General features: G+C 37.8%; 1 protein-coding gene across 7 annotated transcripts; it reads left to right on the top strand.

Moving 5' to 3' along the window:
* Positions 1-575: 575 nt before the first annotated feature.
* LOC121011356 (zinc finger protein 585A) lies at positions 576-22,747 on the top strand. 7 transcript variants are annotated; one of them, XM_040445623.1, is made up of 6 exons: positions 576-681; positions 3,440-3,655; positions 6,908-6,994; positions 13,561-13,687; positions 13,947-14,039; positions 15,770-22,747. In XM_040445623.1, exons 3-6 carry the CDS (start codon positions 6,947-6,949, stop codon positions 18,103-18,105), a joined length of 2,604 nt encoding a protein of 867 aa, XP_040301557.1. In that variant the 5' UTR covers positions 576-681; positions 3,440-3,655; positions 6,908-6,946; the 3' UTR covers positions 18,106-22,747. The 7 variants fall into 7 exon arrangements, with proteins under 7 accessions (XP_040301557.1, XP_040301559.1, XP_040301553.1 ...); XM_040445625.1 differs by lacking the exon at positions 6,908-6,994 and having other exon boundaries at positions 16,088-19,032; XM_040445619.1 differs by lacking the exon at positions 6,908-6,994 and having other exon boundaries at positions 15,770-19,032.
* Positions 22,748-24,530: the final 1,783 nt, after the last annotated feature.

Raw genomic sequence — 24,530 nt, 5'->3', positions numbered from 1 at the left:
CCGGTGGTTTCGCCCAGAAACGGGGCTCCCACTCTGACCTCTCCACGTTCTCCCCGAGGGTGTCTCCAAAAATCAGATTGTACTATCGTGACTTCTCCCCTCATCCGCCGATTTCTCCCAGGATTCAGCCGTAGCACATAAGACGTTTGTCCTCATAACTTGGTGATTTTTCCTCCCTTGCTCCCCTCATCCCCGGTGGTTTCTTCCAGCAGAAAATTAACTCTCAGCCGAGCGGTTTATCCCGGAAGGCAAATTAGCTTTTCTAAATAGGACACAGAGCACCATACACCATAGCCAAGACCTCCCTCCTCCCAGTAGCCTACCTCGACCAGAGCCCCACCCCTGTATTCTACGTTGCAATCCCCGCCTCGCGCTGAGAAAACGCGCGGGAGGCCGATTTCTCCGCCGTACGCAATGGACACGCCTCAAAGATGGCGGCTCGCGCTCAGAGGCACCATTAGGCGAGGCCATGTTCTCGGCCCGACAGCGTCTCTTACGGAAACTACGCCATGTTGGCTATTGGCATATGCGGCTTCCAAGGTAACTCAGAGCATGCGCGACAGCGACTGTCCGTGAGAGGAGGTGCCGAAGGTCAAACCGGAAGCGGAAGCGGTCCTCGAATGCTTTTTCGCCGATGATGTCTGGAGCTTCTCCGCAGTTTAATTCCGAGAGGTCTCTGAGGTGATTTGGTTGGTCGTGATTTAGGGATTCTGGGGGTCCGTGACGGGTGTGTTGTCCGTGGAGTGAATGATGGTGGTTTCTGGGTCTGTGGCATCCGTTGCGGTGAGGGCAATGATAGGAGTGTCTTGGTTCAATGATGGGGATCTTGAGATGAGTGTGGGATTTGTCGGCTCAGTGATGGGAGTCTGTGGTCAGTGACTGATCTGTGGCGTCAGCTATGGGGCTCTGTGAGGGCTATGATGAGCTCGCTTTCTAAGCATTAGTAAGCTGTGGTGTGTAGCATTTTATTGTTCAAATCTAAGTACTGTTTTTTTCTTCAGTTTTAGTAATTTTTTTCTTTCAGTCATGAGTTATTTAGAAGTGCATTCTCTATCTCAAATAATGTCTCTGGGTAATGCTCGAATTTAAAAGTTGCTTTACGGTCTGGTTCATGGTCAGTTTTCATAAATGTCATTTCTGTTACATCAAAGCAATGTGTGTCCTCTATTGTGTTTCATATATAGTCTCACAGTTTATCTTGTTTGCTTAACTAATTACAGAGAAAGGTGAACTCGTGGAGGTGATATGTTCACTTGTCCTTTCTGCTGTCAGTTTCTGCTTTGTATATTTGAAACTATTATTAAGATCGGTTGTTTATTTTTAATAATAAATATGACTAATAACTAAAAAGATACAGTAACAATTCAAGCTGTCACCAATAATTTATAAAAGGGGTCATTTTCCCAATTTCCAGCACTGGATTTTTTTTAAAATAAGTTTTTACTATTCTGAGGTGAAATTATACCTAATTGCTCTAATGCATTTTCCTATTAGTAAAATGGTATCTTTTTGGTTACTTACCATTTAAGTTTCCTTTTCTGTGAATTTTCATATCTGTTCAGTTTTTATTTTTCCAGGGCTTTTTTTTTTTCCATATTGATTGCTAGATTTTTTTTTTAATTCAGAGATAATCTATTTTCACATTTTGAAAAAATATACATATTTCTTCATTTTTATTTTTATTTATTTATATATCTTTAAAATTTTTATTTATTTTTGAGAAAAGAGAGAGAGAGAGCATGAGCAGTGGAGGGGCAGAGAGAACAGGGACAGAGGATCCAAAGCAGGCTTCATGCTGACAGCAGAGAGTCATGCAGGGCTCAGACTCACCAATCCTGAGATCATGACCCGAGCCAAAGTCAGATGCTCAACCGACTGAGCTACCCAGGCGCCCCTTCATTTTTGTTTTTAAAGTATGTTTTAACATGTAATTAGGAAATACCATCTAACCAGAAATATCTGGTTTTTTTCTTTTACAGCATCTGGGTTTTCTCACATGTGTACTAAAAATTCCTCCCACCCCACCACAATGTTGATACAAACATATACTACTAAAATTTATTTCATTTTTTTAAATACAAATACTTAAAATGTTTAGTTCTGCTGGAATTCAGTCTAATATATAGTGTGTGATGGCAATCTGGTTTGTTTTTTTCTAGGTGGATGGTCAATTATATCAGTGCCACTTATACAATAAATGTTCTCTGCGCACTCAGTTGAATGCCATTTTTGTTACATAAGTCAGTACTGTCTGAGCTATTGTTTTCTCTGTTTTGATTATTGTTTTTATATTTAAGTTTTAATATCTAATAGAGAATGGTAATTGCCAATATTTATTGTATGCCTCTTGCATGCCAGGGAGATGTTGAATACTTTACAAGCATCATCTCATTTAATTTTTATAACCTTTTTTTTTTTAATGTTTATTTATTTATTTATTTTGAGAGAGAAAGAAAGTGAGCAGAGGAGGGGCAGAGAGAGGGAGGGAGAGAGAGAGAGAATCCCAAGCAGGCTCCATGCTGTCAGTGCAGAGCCAGACACGGAGCTGATCTCATGAACCATGAGATCATAACCTGAGCCGAAATCAAGAGTCGGATGCTTAACTGACTGAGCCACCCAGGTGCCCTTAATTTTATAACTCTTGAAATAGGTACTTTCATCCTCATTTTTGAAACTAAAATGGAAGTAACTTGTTCGTATTCTCATAGCTGAAAGTTAGCAGAGCTGCAGTTCAAATCTTAAGGAATATTATTACTCCGTATCTCATTGACCAGTACTCATCACGGGTTTTGTTAAACTTTACATTCTCCACAGCAGTGGTTCTCAAAAGTGTGGTCCCTGGACCAGCAACATCAACATGACCTGGGGACTACTTCAAAATGCTAATTCTTGGGCCCTGCTATGGTCTGAATGTTTATGTCCCCCCAAAATTTGTACGTTGAAATCCAGAAATACCGTAAAAGGAGGTGAGATCTTTGGGAACTGATTAGGTTACGAAGGTGGACTACTCACAAATGGGATTAGTGCTCTTGTAAAATAGATCCCACACAGAAGGTGCTGGCTGTGAACCTTTAGTGAGGTCTCTCACTAAAATGTGACCACACTGATGCCCTGATCTTGGACTTTCCAGCCTCCAGAATGGTGATCAATAAATCTCAGGTGTTTATAGGCTGCCCAGTCTGTGGTGTTTCGTTATAGCAGCCTGACTGGACTAAGAAAGTTGCTACCCTAGGCCTATTGAATCAGAAACTGGGAGTGAGGTGGAGGGTTTTTACTGTATCTTAACAAGCCCTCGAAGTGTTTTGAATCCACATTAAAGTTTGAGAGCCTCTGCTCTCTGTGTCTAGTTCAGGGAACTTCACCTTGGTGCCGTGGTGTTGGCAGGAAATGTTTATGTGATGAATATTGAGGATGTGACCATGTGGACATTGTCTTCTAGGTTTCTTGTTGTCTCTGGGGAGCCCCTGGGTTAGATCTTTCTCCAGACTCCAGCCTGCCTCCCCCCAGCAGCTCTGCTTGGATTTACAGATGCCTACCAGGCTTTAGACTCCTGAGAGAATAAAGTTTGAGACCTACCATGACGATGTCAGCTAATCAGACCTCTCCCCAAAAATCCCTGATCCTGGTTCCAGAGGAATATGACAGTTCATATGAGGTGAGAAGGAAGAATGTCGGGGGTAAGAATTCATCCTGGGAGTAGATACCTCTGATATGTCACCAGAGCCTCTGGGCAGTGGCAGATGGGCCACAGGAAGCAGCCACACTCTCCTACTACCCTGAAGCAAATCTTGATCTTTCTGCCAAGAATAAGAAACACATGGGTATTGTCTCCACATCTAGAGACCAACTGTATGATAGTGGAGAGGTGAAATGTCAAAAACTGTCTTTTATTCTGTCCTCATGCTATATTGATCTTTTGGCTGAGGATAAACTTCCTGATTAGAAATAATTTTTGTGCACGATGTTGAAACTATTTCTCTATTTCTTCTTAAACTGCTTCTCCCCACATAAATATTTCTCTGTTCTCTTTCTGAAATTTAGATGTTGGTTCTCTGTTAATCATTTTTATGAGCTACTTCCAAAAACTTATTAATCCTGGCAGATAAAAAATATGAAACTTTGCTATAATATTGATTTTATTCTCTAACCAAGAGCATTAAATTAGAAATAAGTAAAAGACTTTTGCACGGAATTGGGAATAGACTTAATATCACTGAACTATACATTTTAAAATGGTAAATTTTGTTATGTACATTTTACCACAATTTAAAAAAAGTAAAAGGCTAGCAAAAGAAACCCCTATATGTGAAAACTTTGAACATTTTTTTCTACATAAATATTCTTTAAAGGGAAAACCATAAAGTGTCTTAGAAAATTCTTTGAGTTGAATTTCAGTTAAATAAAGAACTACATTTTAAAGTTGGTGGTGAAGCTAAACTACAGAGGAGCAAATCATAGATTTAAATGCCTTTTTAAGGAATTCTTGAAGTTTAGGGGGAAAAAAGACGTAAGATATGAGTAACTCTTAAAACTGAAGAAGTTAAAAAAAAGAACTCAATAAATATAAAGTAACAATAAGGAGTAAAAAACAGTTAAGGGAAGAAATTAGTCACAAAACTAGTTGATAAAGATGTCTGATAGAAGCATAAGTGGCTCCTACACACTGATAATCAAGAACAGAGAGTAAAGATACACTTAAAGAGTGTAACAAAACATCAGAGACAGTTACTGTTTCATCAAAGATTAAAACCATTGTAAAAAAAAAAGATTAAAACAATTGTGAATGAATATTATATAAAATCATATAAACAACAGGAATATAGCTTTACAAAAAATAAATGTCAAAATTGGTGGATACAAATGGTTCAGAAGCCTTTCAAGAAATTAAAATGTTTATTGAACACACAGTTAAAAGTGGTGGTAAACTTCATGGGGATTTACATTTGACCCGTGTGCCAAAGTTTGGGTAAAGATGGTATCTAAAAATATTTCCAGCCTTGTTTGTGGTATTTGTTTTATTTTGTTTACTACCTTAAACTTGATGCCCAAACTAATCAAGGACAGTAAAAAAAGAAACAACTGGAAATTATGAACATAGATTCAGAAGTCAGATGTATTAATTAACTGAATTCAAGAATACATGAAAACAGTAGCCAAATAGGGCTTATCATAGGGACACATGTGAAGCAGACACTACTTTCTCATTTAGTAGTCAACTCCAAATCAAAGAAGTTAAGATAGTAAAATATCTAAAACAACAATAATAACAATACTGTATATCAAAATATATAGCAAAACAGCATTGAGAGATAATTTAGAAAAATAATTTGTGTCACGCAAATAAATGTAAAAATCTAGATGAAATGGATGGCTTTCTAGAAACATAGTAAATTTCTCACCAAATCTTTAATTACTGTTTTCTACATTTTCACTTTTAGATATTAAGATTTTTAGTTAAGTAATTCTGTTTTATTATTTTTTATTTTTTTTTATTTTATTTTTTATTTTTTAAAATTTACATCCAAATTAGTTAGCATATAGTGAAACAATGATTTCAGGAGTAGATTCCTTAATGCCCCTTACCCATTTAGCCCATCCCCCCTCCCACAACCTCTCCAGCAACCCTCAGTTCTCCATATTTATGAGTCTCTTCTGTTTTGTCCCCCTCCCTGTTTTTATATTTTTTTTGTTTCCCTAAGTAATTCTATTTTTAATAAAATTAGGATTGCAGCTTTGGAGAGATTTATTTGCACTGATTTTATTCTGCTTCTTGGAATGTTAAGTTTTGTGTAAAGTGCGTATGTGTGTGTGGGCAGATTTTATGTTCAATATTTCTGAATGTTACATAGGCACCTGAAAAGACTGTCTTAGGATACAGAATTTGCTGTCTTATCAGTAAGCTATCTTACGTAGTTATGAAGTTTTACAAATGTGGTTTATTTATTTTTTACTTTATCTGTTGGAACTGAGAGATACTAAGTTTCCCACCATGAATATATTTGTCTATATTTATCCGTAGTTTCTGTGAATGAATTTGGATGCTATGAAATTTGTGCAGTGATAGTAATGACATCTGAAATTAATTTTGGATTATGTTCTTGTTATGTTTAATATTTTTTCCCTAGAATTCAGCCCTATCTGATTGGAGGCTCGTTTCCTTCCTGTTGGCATTTTGAGATACAACTTTTGCTCATCCTTTTTCTGTCCTCGGAGTCCTTGTGAACTTTTTTTGTATAGCATTTAGAAAAGATATATTTTATGTACACTTTTGATAAAGATAGTTCTCTTTCACCTTAGACCTTGTATTCTTGCTTTTGTTTCTTTGTCCCTTTCAGTAATTTGGAAGGTTTGGTTTCTTTTTTGTATGGTTGGCCCTTTTAGTGTGATCTTTATCACATTAACATCTTGAACTAAATCTTTTCTCTTGTTTTAGACAATATCTATTAAATTTATACTGTGAAAAATGATAAAAGTTCTGTGTTTCCACTTCAAGGATTCTTCTGTTTATTAGATGTTTTTATTAAATTCTATTTTTTTTCTATCTTCCTCTAAAAGTTTCACGTTGCTCAGTTGTCTTAATCTTATCCTTGTCGCTTTTTGTGTTTTCACGTGGTGTTTTACTGCTTTCAGAGAGACCTCCATTTTTGTGTTGCTTTTCTTTTTCACCTCTTTACAGAGTGCTGCCAGTTTATTTTTCAAAAACTTGAATAACCATTTGCTTTAGCCTGTTTTTCCATTATTTCTTCCTTGGACTCTGAGATTCCTATTTATTTTAGGTAGTTTTTTGTTTGTTTTAGTGAATTCCTTGAAATCATGGTGAATGTGTTTTCTTCTGTCATGTGACAGTTTATTTCTAGCATGTTCCTTTTAATTTCTTCTTTTTTTCTCTCATTCTTTTTACTTATAGTATCTTTGTACATCAGGAGATGTTTATTATTATCTTTGAATGAGGAGATTTTTTCCTGGACAAACTGTTTATAAGAAGCTCATTTTGGTAAGGAGTCAAAGCTACTAATATAACATCTTCTTTATTCGCCATTAATTCTGATGATGTTGGGTTTGGGGGCTGGGGTTTTGGTGTATGTAGGGTATGACTATGCCAGTGTGTGAAAGAGAAAAATCGGAGTGCATGTATTTTTGCAAGTATATAGGGAACATTTTCAAAGAAATGACAGTGTTTTAAGCCCCATAATCAACACATCATAAAGAAGCAGACTATAATCTCTGAACACAATTAAATGAAGAAATAAAAAAGATAGCTTTCAAATAACATAATTTTAGTCATTAAAAGCCACAGGTATCTAAGATATACTTCCCAAAGAGAGAGATATACTTCTGTATTCCCTTGTCCTTCCTCTATGCTCATTCCCTCTGCTGAATTCAGTGGCCTGCTCTGTACATAAAACTCCCGAATCTTTATCTCCATACTATCTCTCTATTCAACTACTTAGTATATACCCTTATATATGTCTTATCACCTAAATTTCAATATGTACAAAATTTAAATCATTATTTCTTGTCTTGTTCCCCCAGCCTCCTCCTCTAATCCTTAAATCCATCGGTGACACCAAAATCTACAGTTGGACTGAACTAATAACTGATATTGGACTGAACTAATAACTAATATTTATTTGAGTCCCTTTTTCTCACCTTCACAGCTGGTGTCAATTTTATCTTCTTAATATCAATTCCTTCTATAGCCTTACTACTCCAGTCTTAAGTTTAGTTAAGTAAGAAATTCATATTCTCTCACATGAATTGTGCAGTGGGTCTCATGACTGATTTTCCACTTTTGTCTATTCCAAATGTTCTGTTTTAAGAATACACTTTCTTCAATATATTTTTTTAAACTTTTTATTTATTTTGAAACAATTATAGATCCTAAAAGGGCATTGCGAAACATACTACAGTGGTGGTGCACAATTCTTTTTTTTCATTACTGGTTGTAATTTGGTAATATTTTTTGAGGATGTTTGTATCTAAGGTCATGAGAGATAGTGATCTGTAGTTTTCTTTTTTGTACTATCTTTGTCTAATTTTGATATCAAGGTAATGCTAGCCCCACAAAATTATTTGGGAAGTGTTCTCTTTTGTTTTCTGGATAAGACTGTAAAAATAAGGCTAACTCTTCTTTAAATATTTAGTTGAATTCTCTAATAAAGCATTCTGGGCCTGGAGATTTCTTTTTTTCAGGAGCTTTTAAATTAAGACTTTAATTTCATGATTATAGGATCATCTTTTCTGTTCCATAATAGTTGTGTTTTGTTAGTTTGTGGTTTTTGAAGAAGTAATATATTTCTTCTAAGTTTTTGGATCTATTAGCATAGAATTTTTATATTCTCTGTATTTCCTTTTAAATGGCAGCTGCATGGGGCGCCTGGGTGGCGCAGTCGGTTAAGCGTCCGACTTCAGCCAGGTCACGATCTCGCGGTCCGTGAGTTCGAGCCCCGCGTCGGGCTCTGGGCTGATGGCTCAGAGCCTGGAGCCTGTTTCCGATTCTGTGTCTCCCTCTCTCTCTGCCCCTCCCCCGTTCATGCTCTGTCTCTCTCTGTCCCAAAAATAAATAAACGTTGAAAAAAAAAAACTTAAAAAAAAAATAAATGGCAGCTGCATCTATAATATTTCTTTTCCTTTTTTTAAAAGTATTTATTTATTTATTTTGAGACAGAGCATGCGCATGTGCACAAGTGGGGGAGGGGTAGAGAGAGAGGGAGAGAGAATCCCAACCAGACTCCTAGCTGACAGCATGGAGCCCCACTTGGGGCTTGATGTCACAAACCATGAGATAATGACCTCAGCCAAAATCAAGAGTCAGATCTTTTTTTTTTTTTTTTTTTTTAAATTTTTTTTTTGTTATTGAGAGAGACAGAGCATGAACGGGGGAGGGGCAGAGAGAGAGGGAGACACAGAATCGGAAACAGGCTCCAGGCTCCGAGCCATCAGCCCAGAGCCTGACGCGGGGCCCGAACTCACGGACCGTGAGATCGTGACCTGGCTGAAGTCGGACGCTTAACCGACTGCGCCACCCAGGCGCCCCAAGAGTCAGATCTTTAACCGACTGAGCCACCCAGGTGCCCCAGTATTTCTTATTTCGCTACTGACATTGGTGATTTGTATCTTGTTTTTATCTTTGCCAGTCTAATAGCTCAGTCAACAGAGCTTATCAATTTTATTGATTTTTTTCAAATAACTGCATTGTATTTTATTGATTTTTCTTGTGTTTTTTTAAAATTTTTGTTTTTAATTTCATTGATACCTGCTCTTTATTTTTCTTTCTTCTCCTTGCTTTGAGTCTATTTTGCTCTTCTTTTTCTAGTTTCTTGATTTAACAATTTTCCCCTTTCCTTTTTTCTTAACTGATACATACTTGACATAAAATATTATATTAGTTTCAGGTATATAACATAATACAATGTTTCTATATGTTGTGAAATCATCACCACAATAAGTCTAGTTAACATTCATTACTGTACATAGTTACAATTTTTTGTGTGATGAAAATTTTTTAAGATTTACTCTTAGCAACATTCAGTATACATTACAGTATTACTAACTGTAGTCACCATGCTGTAACATTATAGCCCCATGATATATTTATCTTATAACTGAAAGTTTACCTTTTGACTGCCTTCACCTATTTTGCCCACTACCATTCCCCACCTCTGGTAACTACCAGTCTGTTCTGTGTATATGTGACTTTAGGTTTTTTTTATTTTGAGTTTCACATATAAATGAGATCATATGGTAATTGTTCTTCTTTCTGACTTATTTCTCTTAGCATAATATGCTCAAGGTCCATCCATGCTGTTGCAAATGGCAAGACTCCTTTTTTACGGCCAAATGGTATTCCATTGTACATATATACCACATTTTCTTTATCCATTCATCCACTGGTGGACACTTAGGTTGCTTCCATGTCTTGGCTGTTGTAAATAACGCTATAGTAAACATGGAGGGATGCATATATCTTTTTGAGTTTGTTTTCATCCTTTGGATGAATATCCAGACATGGAATTGCTGGATCATATGGTAGTTCTAGTTTTAATTTTTTGAGGAACCTCCATACTATTTTCTGTAGTGGTTGCACCAATTTGCATTTTTTTTTAATTTTTTTTTAACGTTTATTTATTTTTGAGACAGAGAGAAACAGAGCATGAACGGGGGAGGGGCAGAGAGAGAGGGAGACACAGAACCGGAAGCAGGCTCCAGGCTCTGAGCCATCAGCCCAGAGCCCGACGTGGGGCTCAAACTCACGGAACGTGAGATCATGACCTGAGCTGAAGTCAGATGACCAACCGACTGAGCCACCCAGGCACCCCTGCACCAATTTGCATTTTTACCTATAGTGCACAAGGGTTCCCTTTTCTCCACATCTTCATCTGTACTTGTTAATTCTTATTTTTTGTTTTGTTTTGTTTTTTGATAATAGTCATTCTAACAGGTGTAAGGTATCTCATTATGGTTTTAATATACATTTTCCTGATGATTAGTGATGTTGATCACCTTTTGGCCTTCTATACATCTTTGGAAAAATATCTATTCAGATCCTCTGCCCATTTTTTAAATTGTTTCCCCTTTTCTAATGTAAACATTTAGTGCTATGAATTTCCCTTTCAGCATTGCTCTATCTGCATCCCACAGATTTTGATATATTTTCACTTTCAGTTCTATGTATTTTCTAAATTTCTTTTGAGAATTCCTCTGTGATTTATAAGTTATTTAGAAATGTGTTACTTCCATTTCCAAATATTTTGTGGCTTTCTGGATAGCTTTTGTTACTATTTTGTAATATAATTCCTTTGCAGATTTTTCTGTTGTCTTTGTTACCGATTTTTGGTTTGATTCCATTATGATCAGAGATGCTATGTGTTATTTTAATTCTTTTATATTTGTTAAAGTTTGTTTCACAGTCTAGGTTATGGTCTGTCTTGGTCACTCTTCTGTAGGTGTTTGAAAAGAATGTGTACTCCACTGTTGTTAGTTGGAATATTCTGTAAATTTCAGTTAGATCCTATTGTTTGTTTCTTCTATATCATTGATTTTTTCCTGTCTACTGTTTCTATAAATTGCTAAGTGTGGGTATTCAGGTCTATATAGTTCTTTTTTAAAATGTTCATGACTTTATGTAGAAATAGCCATTCCTTCAATTATGCATTTACAGATGAAATTTTTTAAATATGGAGGATCATGTTTTTAAAAAACATTTTATTATGAAAAAAGTAAACATATACAAAAGTCAAGAGAATAGTATCAGGAGCCCTTGTATTTCTCGTGCCTACCACCTAGCTTTATTAGTCATCAATATTCTGCCATTTAAATTCCATCTAAAACCACCCCCCCCTCAGCTGCTAGATTATTTTAAAGCAAATCCCAAACACCATATCTTATCTGTAAATAATTTGACATGCATCTTTAAGAGATGAGAATTCTTTTTTTCTTTCTTTTTGTTTAACATAACCACTAAGCCTTTATCACATCTAAAACAACAGTAATTCCTAGATATCATTTAATACCTGGTTATCATTTGAGGTTTTTAAAACCCATCATAAATATCTTTTTAATTAATATTGGTTTGTTTTAATGAAGGGCCAAACAAGGTCCTCAAGTTGCATTTGGTTAGTATGATTCTGAAGTTTCTTTTAATAAAGAAAAGCTTCCCTCCTATTATTTTTTCGATTGTAATTTATTTATTTATTAAAGTTTATGTATTTTGAGAGAGAGAGGCAGAGAGAGAGAATCCCAAGCAGGCTTTGTACTGTCAGCGCACAGCCTGATGCAGGGTTCAAGCCCACGAACTGCAAGATCATGACCTGAGCCAAAATCAAGAGTTGGGCACTTAACTGACTGAGCCACCCAGTCGCCCTTATAATTTATTTTTTGAAGAAAGGGGTCATTTGCTGCCTTCTGGATTTAGCTTACGTTTCAGTCTTAATATTGTTCAGTATGTTTCTCTCACTTCCACTTTACCTGTGAATGATTTGTTAGATTTAGAGGCTGAATGAGATTCAGCTTGGATTTTTCTTTTTCTTTGTTAAGAATACTTAATAGATGGTATAATGAAATCAATTACTATATAATGGCAGGAAGCACATATTTGGTTGTCTCTCTTTTTGTGATGTTAAAATTGATTGTTGAATGTAGATGTTATTAGCTGGTCTATCATTGTAAACTTCTCTTCAGTCTTTCACCTGAAACAGTTAAGCAATTGTTTACTGAATTAGTGAATACTGAATAAATTAATGATTACTGAATAAATTCATTATTTCATTAGGAATTACAAAATTATGATATTCTAATTCTACCCTAACAACTTCATTTATTTGCTAGAATTGTTATGTAAGAAACTTCCTTCATCATTTATTTGGTTATCCTGCAATAGGGATCTTCTATGGAAAAAAGTTCACATAAATCTGATTACCTTAATCACCTTTACTAAAAGTAAAAAAAATCCCTGTTTTATGATCAAACTGTTTTTTCCATAACCACCTTCCTGACATGTCATGCAGACTTCTCTCCATTATATATATATTATTGGTGTTCCCCAAACTCATCACGTATTTTCCTGTCTCCTCACCTTTGCTTCTGTCTTCTCTGGGAAGTGACCTCCTTTATCCCCCATTCTTTATTACACTTATCATATTTCAACTTAAATTCAACTAATACAAACTCACTGCCCCATGTCGAATACACTTTTTCCTCTTTTGGGTCCTCAGTGTGTTGTTCCATTTGAGAGATTTACTTTTTGACACTTAAGTGAACTTGTGTCTATTTTTTCCCTTCTTTTAAATCTTAGGTCTTTTAAGTTGCTGGAAGATTAGAAACATAAATAATCCATTTCTTTGTTCTTAGGACTAGCATAATGGCTGGTCCTAAATTGCTCAGAAACTGTATCATAGGTCATTCATCCACTTGCTAGAAGACTAAGAGAGAGCCTATTCTTCAGTTTTGAAAAATAAGTAATTGACTGACTGTAGTATAGAATAAATAGCAGAAATTCCTTCTTAGATTTCTTTCTCCCACAAAATGATTGTGTAAAACTAGATATTTTAATATGCACCCTGAATGAAATACCATTTTTTAAAAGTTTCTGTACTACACAGGTGTAGGCATTTATCAGAACTTCAAATGGTACATTGTGGATTTGTACATTTCATTGTGTGAAAATTTTACCTTAAAAAAGGTAAACAAACATTATATTCTAGTTAAATGATTTGCATTCTGATGTATTTAGGATGAAGTGTACTGGCATCTACACTTTACTCTGAACTGAATAAAAATGAGATGGATTGATGATAAAAGGATGGATAAATGTATGATAAAACAAATAGAGCAAAATGTTAATGATAGATTCTAAGTGGTTGGGAAACAGGTTTTCACTCTACAAATTCTTTTAAATTTTCTGTATGTTCAAAATTTTCCATAATAAAATGTTAGGGAAATGGGAGGTGAGTTTTTAAAAAGAGGAAATAAATTAATAACAACAAAACCCACATTCCATATTCCTAGTCTCCATCCCCCAAAGCTAACTATTCATATTGAACTGGAAATGTGCCCTTACAGGGATCGGTGTCCTTCAGGGATGTGGCTGTAGATTTCAGCAGAGAGGAGTGGCAGCATCTAGACCTTGCTCAGAGAAACTTGTACAGGGATGTGATGTTGGAGACCTACAGTCACCTGCTTTCAGTAGGTAAGCACAGTTACTCAGATCCACAGTGAGAGTATTTCTGTTCTCAGTTGCTGAATGCTGTGAGATACCTGAAGTATGTAATGTTTTTGACTTTGATTTGTCTAGGGTTCTTTATCCCCTTGGGCATTCTGAACATTACTCTGTTCCAAGAAATAAATGGTTACATTCCTGAAGAACAAAACCTCATTGAACAAGACTATTGATTACATTTTGAAACACAATTAGCTGGATCCAGTCTTTTATCATTTCTCATAAACAGGGTATGAAGTTCCCCAACCAGAAGTTTTCATGTTGGAGCAAGGAAAGGAGCCCTGGGCATTGCAGGGTGAGAGCCCACATCAGAGCTGTTCAGGTGAGTGTGCATGACCAGACAGGTGGGAGAAAGGGGAGCTCTCAGCTGTCTTGAAAAAGACTGGCATCTTTAAAATGCTATTAAGATGACTGTTTTGGAAGGTTCTAATTTTTTTGTTCTAATTTACTGCTTGAGGACCCTTGACATTGGCCTCTCAAATAACTAAATGCTTTCATCATTTCTAACCATCTTCTTTGGCTTTTTGGAGTCTGGATCACATGCTAATCTGCCTCATGAAGGATTTTTTTCTTTCTTTCTGTCTTCCCCATTGTCTATGATTCTTTATGCATTCAGGCATTCATGGATCTGCTTTCTTTCAAACTTACTATATGTCACACTCCCATTCCCATAGTCCTCTATCATTTCTTTTTTTCTACTATGGGATGCTTCAGAATAATATGTCCATCCAGGCTCTCTTCCTATTTTCTCCATAGGCACTGACATAAGATTTCTTATTTCCTTGTTCCCCATGTCTTTCACCTAACTGATGACTTGGGGGTAATTGTCACTTAACCTTTAGAAGTACTTTTCTGCTATTTCCTTCCAATATTGGTTGACGTTACACTAACTGGGGTCTCTCTGCCTCATTGCCTGATTTTTGTAATTGCTTTATTTCTATACTTCACGTGATGAAATTTGAGTTTAATTGTGGTCCTCATTCAGGACACACTGTCATTATCAGTCTGGGTAAAGATTCTCTATGACTGCAGTTTCACTTTTTATGGTTTTGATTACCCACAGTCAGCCATGGTCTGAAAATATTAATTGGGAAATTCCAGAAATAAACAATTTATAAGCTTCAAATTGTGTGCCTTTCTGAGTAGCTTTGTGAAATCTATGCCATCCCACTCCATCCTGCCCACGAGTTGAATCATCCCTTTGTCCGGCATATCCACGCTGTATATACTACCTGACCACTAGTCACTTAGTAGCCTTCTCGTTTGTCAGATTGACTGTCATGATATTGCAGTGCTTCTGTTCAAGTAACCCTTATTTTACTTAACAGTGGCCCCAGAGCAAAAGAGTAGTAATGGTGGCAGTTGTGGTATGCCAAAGAGAAGCCATAAAGTGCTTCCTTTAAGTGAAAAGCTAAAACGTTCTTCACTGAATAAGAAAAAAAATCAGGTTTGGTACCTCTGAGGATTCAGACAGACATCCACTGAGTGTCTTGGAACATGTCCCCTTCCGATAAGGGAAGGGACTCCTGTATTTTGTTTTTTGATTTATTCCCATTTCTTTCTTTTCCCCACACCCATCTCACTTCTCACTGTAGGCAACTGTTTTATGTGATGGAAACATATTTTTTAATTCGTGCATATTCTTTTAAAATTTAAAGTGACTTGGGGTATGTATTATTATATAAATGTTACTGTGCTATATAGCTTGGGTTTTGCCTTACTTTTTCTACTTCTGTCCATGGTGGATTATGTTCATAAAGTTTATTTCCTCTAACCATTTGATTGTATCCCAGAATGTTCCTATCACCACTGTTACCCGCCTCCTCCTCAGATGAGTCACCCTCACCCTTTTCTCTGTGTTCAACTTGGATGATCCATATGACCCTCCCCTCTAGCCTCTGCTAGCTGCTCTTTCAGCTAAACCATCATTCTCCTCTGTGAAGGAGAGTTTAGATTGCAGACTTCACAGCAGAGAATCCATGAAAAAGCTTCTTTTCTACATTGAGAAGGAAGGTGATGCTACAAGTGATATTTTGTTGTATTTCATTCTAGAAGAATTGTGGCAGATTGATGACCAGACAGAAAGCTATCAGCAAAGAGAAAACAAATCTTTAAGCGATGTTGTTTTCATCAAGAAAATACTGACTGCAAAGAAGGATTATGAATATAAGGACATTAGAAAAATAATCCATGTGAGCCAAAACATTCTTTCCCCCAAAAGAGCCCCTCAGTGTGATTCATTTGGAAACGCTTTGAAGCATAATTTAGATTTACACAGTCGTTATAGAAACAGTGCATCAAAGAACATGAATAAGATTACTGAATATGGTAAAATTTCTTCCTCTACTGACCCTGAGTGTTCTCCAACAGGAGAGAAGTTATGGGACCATAATCAATGTGGAAATATCCTCAGCTATAAACAAGCACCCTCTCAACATCAAAAAATTCATACTGGGGAGAAATCTTACGAATGTGCTGAATTTGGAAAGATCTTCACCCAGAAGTCACAGCTGAGGGTACATATGAAAGTTCATACAGGAGAAAAACTCTATGTGTGCATTGACTGTGGGAAAGCTTTTGTAAAGAAGCCAGAATTCATTACACATCAGAGAACCCATACTAGAGAGAAGCCCTATAAGTGCAGTGAATGTGGAAAAGCTTTTTTCCAAGTATCTTCTCTCTTAAGGCATCAAAGAATTCATACTGGAGAAAAACTTTATGAATGCAGTGAATGTGGAAAAGGCTTCTCTTACAACTCTGATCTCAGTATACACCAGAAAATTCATACTGGAGAGAGACACCATGAATGCAGTGATTGTGGCAAAGCATTTACACAAAAGTCCACACTCAAGATGCATCAGAAGATTCACACAGGTGAGAGATCTTATATATGTATTGAATGTGGACAGGCCTTCATACAGAAGACACACTTGATTGCACACCGAAGAATCCATACTGGAGAAAAACCATATGAATGCAATAACTGTGGGAAGTCCTTCATTTCTAAGTCACAACTCCAGGTACATCAACGAATTCACACAAGAATGAAACCCTTTATATATACTGAATATGGGAAGATCTTCAACAATAGTTCCAATCTCATTACACATAAGAAAGTTCAAATTAGAGAGAAATCGTCCATATGTACTGAATGTGGTAAGGCCTTTACGTACAGGTCAGAACTGATTATACATCAGAGAATTCACACTGGGGAAAAACCTTATGAATGCAGTGATTGTGGAAAAGCCTTTACTCAGAAGTCAGCACTCACAGTGCATCAGAGAATTCATACAGGAGAAAAATCTTACGTATGCATGAAATGTGGACTAGCCTTTATCCAGAAAGCTCACTTGATTGCACATCAAATAATTCATACTGGAGAGAAACCTTATAAATGTGGCCACTGTGGGAAATCCTTTACTTCCAAGTCACAACTCCATGTACATAAACGAATTCACACAGGAGAGAAGCCTTATATGTGCGCTAAATGTGGGAAGGCATTCACCAACAGGTCAAATCTCATTACACATCAGAAAACTCATACAGGAGAGAAATCCTATATATGTCCTAAATGTGGAAAGGCCTTCACACAAAGGTCAGATTTGATTACACACCAGAGAATTCATACTGGAGAAAAACCTTATGAATGTGGTACCTGTGGAAAAGCCTTTACCCAAAAGTCACACCTCAATATACACCAGAAAATTCATACCGGAGAAAGACAGTATGAATGCCATGAATGTGGGAAAGCCTTCAACCAGAAATCAATACTTATTGTGCATCAGAAAATTCATACAGGAGAGAAACCTTATGTATGCGGTGAGTGTGGTAGAGCTTTCATCCGGAAGTCAAACTTCATTACTCATCAGAGGATTCATACTGGAGAGAAACCTTATGAATGCAGTGATTGTGGGAAATCCTTCACGTCCAAATCTCAGCTCCTGGTGCATCAACCAATTCACACGGGAGAAAAACCGTATGTGTGTGCTGTGTGTGGGAAAGCCTTTAGTGGCAGATCAAATCTCAGTAAACACCAAAAAACCCATACAGGAGAAAAGCCCTACATCTGTTCTGAATGTGGGAAGACCTTCAGACAGAAGTCAGAGTTGATTATACATCATAGAATCCACACTGGAGAGAAGCCTTATGAATGCAGTGACTGTGGCAAATCTTTCACTAAGAAATCACAACTCCAAGTGCATCAGCGAATTCACACAGGAGAAAAGCCTTATGTATGTGCTGAGTGTGGGAAGGCTTTCACAGACAGGTCAAATTTGAATAAACATCAAACAACACACACTGGAGACAAACCCTATAAGTGTGTAGTCTGTGGGAAAGGCTTCGTCCAGAAATCTGTGCTCAATGTCCATCAGAGTATTCACACTTGAGAAGAACAGTGTGAGAAAACCTCAGTGAGATCAGGTCTGATTGTATATCATTAAATTTGTTAGCAGAAAAATATGCATATTATAAGTAGAAATACCCCATCAAAGTGTCTCACATTATTGTAAAGAATAGGGCCCTGAATGAAGGGGGCCCTTCCCACATTAACACCACCTTCATTAAACCTTGAAGTGTTCATACTAGGAAAATTGATAGAAGGCTTCTCATAAAAATATGATGGGGCATTGTTACCAGATTCTGCATAGGAGAGGTTATATTAAGTCATGTTAATGATAATCCTGTTTACTGTGGAATAGGCAGATTACCAACAGGTTGAATGGTACAACAACATAATGTATATGATAGTGACAGATCCTAAGTTCTGTGAGATGTTTGCTGCAGAACACATTATCTAACACCGTTTGGGGTGTTTTCTCATTCTTCTGCTGAATCTAACATGGTTGTGTGTGTCCGGTCCCCCATTGAGTATTTCCATCAAGAAAGAGATAACTCAGTAAAAAAGTTCTTTATGTATGCAGACACAAACCTCCGAGTGTATGTTGACTCATTATCCTCTAGCATCATGACTTGTAACCCCACCGCTTATCATCTCTACCACTAAAGTGTATTTGACCCTCATTAGTTCCTAGAATATTGTCTTCTGACACCCACATAATTGCATTAGTGCTAAATACTAATGTCTGCTGACTACCATTATCTCATTTAGCTCCCAACATAGTGTTTTGTGAACCTCCACTACCCTCAGGAAAGCTTCTGAAAAGAATTTTCAGGTCATTTTGGTCAACTTTTCATCTCCATCTCCCTTTTGCTGTCATAGTTCTTCCAGCTTATTTGTCTGCCTTAATGCCCTGACATTTATAATAATAACAAATTAGAAACTCATATTAAAACACACCTCAACATTTGTTCAAGTCTTCTCTGTGTCCCATCTTTATGCCGTAGACTCCACAAGCACCTTCTCCCCATATGCCTCAAACACATCAGTTCAGGTCCTGCCTCAGAGCCTTTGCATCTACAGCACTCATATCTGTGTGGTTAGCTCCTTCATGTCTTCCAATGGCACCTCTTCACAGAGGCTTTCCCTGTGCTTTCCTGCCTGGTTTAAAATTTTGACCCTCTCCCCTCTATCCTTTATCCTTCTCCATAGCACTTATTGCCATGATGCCCTGTATATTTTACTTGTCTGTGGCTCCTACGTTAGAATGTTTTTCTGTTTTGTTCACCACTGTGAACCTTGACCCGTGCCTGACAACAACAGACATTCCATGAATGCACACTGTGAAGTGTTGACCCTGCTCATCACAACTTTCCTTTAATCTTTTCTGTATTGCAGCATATGATGCTGCAATGGGGAGAACCAACTTGCCTAAAACACCAGGCTTTTTCAGCTTGTTTTTACCTGGCCTCTGCCTCCTTTCCCCAAAGCTGAAACATTATTATAAACCTTTTGCCTGATGCCAGCCAATTTAAAGAAGGGAAAACTGAGACAGGAAATCCCACATAGATGCTTGGTGTTCAGGATTTCCTACCATGATTGTGAAATTCGCAGCTCCAAATACCCCACCCCAGACCCTCACCTACAGACCCACTCCTCATGTCCCGACAGGACCACAGCTCTAATAGTATGAAGAGGCTGAGAGCAAACAGGGCAGACCTTCCTGGGAAGTTAGGTGTCTGACCCAAGACTGGCAGCAGTGGTCTCTCAAATGCAGGCAGAGGGTCTGACTGAACACTCAGCTGTTGGGCAGCCAAATTGGAAAGAGCAGAATGGTTCCTCCAGGTCAGTCCACTGGTAACAACTGGGGGTGGCAAGTAATGGGGTTGTGCAAGGTGCTGTTGCCTTTGTGAACAACAGCATTGTGGTTGAGGATGGGGACAGAACCTTGTCAGGGGGTAAGGCTGGGAATACTCCTGAACCCTCTCACCCAAATTTGGTAGTGCCATTACTCCACCTTGGATCGATGTCTGATCCATCACTAACTCCCTTCATCTCACCCTTTGACAGTATCTGATGATCCACCATACTCTTACTCCTATCTTAGAACAATGTATGGTAGGTGATCCACTGTTAACCCCCTTTATCTCATTCAGTACTGTATCTGGGGCTTCACTAAATGTCTTGCAACCCACCAGTATGCCTCAATTTATGACAGTGTTTGCTGACCCCCTCAAGAGAGTGTCTGAAGGACACCCCCCCCCAACTTCTTACCCCACTGCAGCACAGTATTTGTACACCCATTATCCCTCTTTCACTCAGTACTACGTTTATCACCCCTCCTTAATTCCAGGAAATAGTGTCCTGGAGATGTCATTATCTCCTCCACAACTAACCTCCAGCATGATGTCTGTCACTTCACTTGTGACAAAGCCTAGTAATCTCCATATTCCCCATTTATTCCCACTTTTCACGTAAGTAGTAACTGATGACCACTTCCTACAATCTTCAGAATAGGAAACTGTGATATACCCCACCTAATCCAACTATTAATAATATCTTCTGATACTTTTACTACACTTCTAGTAGGATGCTTTGTGATCCCCCTTCATTACTTGTCCATTGCAACAATGGTGACTAATGATCTCCCATTTCCCCATCTAGCAATGTTTGTAACTGTCCCCAACCCAGCATGTGGTGATGCCCTCAATACCTTCTCTGAACACTGGTGTCATTAACCTGCTTCCCTCCACACAAGTAAGGGCAATGACTGATAATGCACCATAAACTCCACATTATCCATCTGCATTTTGGAGCCTCCACTATCCCCCTCTATAGTACCTACATTAATAACCAGCAAAAAGTCTGCTGATGTCCATTACCTATTAAGAGTGTCTGTGAACCTTCCATTAAACCTTCCATTAAATCCTGGTAGTTTGCTTTTCCCCATTGGTCTCCACTAACATAATGCTGGTTCCCCATTGCCCATATTGCTTCATGAGGCTCCTGTGTGGCTACTGCCAAGTTCTCCAGCATTGCTTCTCCACATCCCCACTGTTTACATGGACAAGAAACCTGGAAGAGAGAGAAGGGATGAGGATGAGGTCCTCGCCTCATAGGCCCCTCTGGGGAATTAGTGACCCAGAGTGGGCTGGGGAGGATCTGAGGGGCCCAGGAGACCACCAGCTGGGATTCCCATGATGCAACCAGAATAGAGAAAGCTGTGGATGTGGATTCAAATCCTGGTGCCAACACTGATCTGCTGAGGATTCTGGGCCAGTCCAGCAAACCTTCCCCCTGAGCCTCAATTGCCTCACCTGTAAAATGGAATTATTGAGAATGAAGTGACTTAATCAGGGCTGAATAAGGGAGCAGGGCTAGTGGTTACCAATTAGGGTATCCTGTTGTTGTTAATATCATTACTATTTATAAATGGACACAGCATCTGACCAACATCTGCATGACGGTGCCCAAACCTCACAGAGGGAAACATGTTATTTTTTTTTGTCAATTAATTCAAATTATTTCTCTTTTATATGTATTATGATATTATAGTACTGAGATATTTTTAAAGTCAGATTTATTGAGGTGTGGGTAATCACCCTTTTTAGTGTAGAATTCTGAGAGTTTTGACAAATGACAATTATGTAATTAACACCACAGTCAAGACAGAGAACATTTCCTTCACTCCCCAGCATTCCTTCCTATCCCTTTTTAGGCAGTCTTCCTACTTCCAGCCTCTTGCAGTCACTAATTTGATCTGTTTCTGGTCTCTATAGTTTTGCCTTTTCCACGGTGTTACAGAAATATATGGGTATCTGTATGTACATATGTATGTATCCTTTTGAGTCTGACATCTTTCATTTTGTGATGTATTTGAGATTCATCCACATGGTTGTATGAGATACAGGTGAAAATAAGCTGATGATAAGATGCTCAACATCATTAGTCAGGAAAATGCAAATTAAGACCGTGATGAGATACTACTACACGCTTAGAATGGCTTAAAATAATTTTTTTTTTAAATAGTACCAAAAGTTGTCATGGATGCAGAGCAATGGACACTTTAATGCGTTACTGTTGGGAAGGTAAAATGATATATCCACTCTGGACAAAAATTTGGCAGGTTCTTATAAAATTAACCATATACCATATACTATGAACTAGCAGTTCTCCTCAGTATTTAACCTGGAGAAATGAATAATTATATATGGACTCAAATGTTGACAGAAACTATATTCACTTGCCAAAAGATTGGAAACAACCCATATGTAGTGGGTGAATAATTCAATAAATTGTAGGACATACAATGAGATACTACTTACACATAATTTATTGACACAAGTTACAATATGGATGAATCTCAAAAAAGTATGTTTTACCATGTGATAATTTAAATTATATTTGATAAAAGATTATTAGATATTAGATTATAAATATAGGTTTGTATAATTTTATATGTGCATATTACTATTATAGTAATGTATATTTACAATATATAGCACATTATATTTATTGTATATTAAAATGTTTATTTATATAATATCTAATATGTATGATTACTGAATTATGTAACTTTTATATCAGACTTTCACACTTCAGTTATTTATATTTTTACATGTTTACATTTAATGTTTATAGTGTAAAGTTATAACTATAATAAAAGGGGCATACGGTCTGGAGAGCCTGCAGTTGTAGCTGGTCAGCATTTTTATTATTTGTCAGCAGCTCAAGCATCAAGAAAGCTTGTTCCACTTTGGACCTTTGCTCAGCTATGTTCTCTGAGAGTACTCTGCTTCCCCAATGCCCATGCTGCAGCTTGCTGTCCTTTTCTGTTCTTTGGAGAACCCCCTGCCACCACCATCTCCACCATTATATGTGGAGTAACACACTTCTTAGGATCACTATTTTGTACTATATTTGTATTGCAGGTACCACTATCTGACCTGATATTAAATGTTTCTGGTTTGGGTTTATCATTCCCCCCTCCCCACTGGACTGTCAACCTCATGATGCCCAGGCTTTGTCTTCTTCCAACTGTGTTCAGGGCACCCAGCACAGCACTAGCACAAAGTAGACACTCAGTATAAGTTTAAGTGGAAAAATGAATGATAGTAATAACATCAAGGTTGACCACGTGCCCCACACTGAGTGAGCTAAACTCCAGGGGTAGGGGATGAGGAAGGGAGGGTGGGTTGGTTACAGTCCCCTAATTCAAGATTTAATGCCCCTCCCCACACTTCAGCACACCTAAGCCCTAACCCTTTCTCACCCAACCACCCCATCCTTCCCGTCCCCAGTGTATCTGACTTGCATATACTTCCCCAGTGTCCACAAGGTCAGTGCTGTCTCCGTACTCAGTCTCCTGGTTGCTGTGGGCAGGCGGTGTAAAGTGGGGAGGGACAATAGTGGGGAACCAACAGGCAGGGAGCCATTCTGTCAGCATCCACCCCAGAACTTCTGTATCCCATCATTCCATGTGGTCTGCCCTCCATGAGGTCTACCTCCTCCACCAGAGGAACCACCAGTGGATATGAAACCCTGAGGAATGTGGCAGGGCTGAGGTTTCCCAGCCCCAAGCACATTGCTGGACAATAAATATGACACAATGTGGCAGGTGTTGACATTTATGGCAAGGTTGGGTTAAAGCCATGATTGTCGGGGTGCCTAGGAGGCTCAGTCGTTTAACTGTCCGACTTTGGCTCAGGTCATGATCTCACTATTCATTGGTTTGAGGCCCGCATCAGGCTCTGCTGACAGCTCAAAGCCTGGAGCCTGCTTTGGATACTGTGTCTCCCTCTCTCTCTGCTCCTCCTCTGCTTGTGCTCTGTCTCTCAAAATGAATAAATGTTAAAAAAAAAAAAAAAAAAAGCCATAATTGTCATGGGCACTTGCCCTAATGGCAGGATAAGCATAACCATACCATACACTTACTAACCATTTTACATAATTCCATAATTATATTAATTATATTATTGTACTGAAGTATAATTAATATAATTTAGGAAAGCTCTGTCATTATTTGTACTATGCCTGTAATTATTAAGATACCATGTTTAATACCAACTCTGATGCTAAGAAGTCCTGTATCCCTTCCGCCTTCTGCCACCTTCAGGTGGCAGTGATGTTTGCACTATATTTACACCATAGTGCTACCTCTAGAAGTGACGTTTTCCCCCCTCTGTCAAATGAGCTCTATTAGATTACTCCCTTGGTGATATTATAATTGTACTATTTTAATATATATTATAATAGCATTGCTATTAAAACAAAAATTGGTGTTTCCATCTGTGAAATGGGACAATGTAATCACCACTTTGATACAATCATTTGAATTACATTAAGGTTATGACTATAATTGGGGTGCTTGGCTGGCTCGGTTGGTAGAGCATGTGACTCTTGATCCTGGGGTCGTGAGTTCCAGCTCCATGGTGGGCATAGGAATTACTTTTTAAAAAGCTTATGACTATAATT

The sequence above is a fragment of the Herpailurus yagouaroundi genome, unplaced genomic scaffold (genome assembly GCF_014898765.1).
Source record: "Herpailurus yagouaroundi ecotype Mexico unplaced genomic scaffold, PumYag 194, whole genome shotgun sequence".
In the NCBI taxonomy this organism is placed as follows: domain Eukaryota; kingdom Metazoa; phylum Chordata; class Mammalia; order Carnivora; family Felidae; genus Herpailurus; species Herpailurus yagouaroundi.
This window is presented reverse-complemented; position numbering and strand designations above follow the sequence as displayed.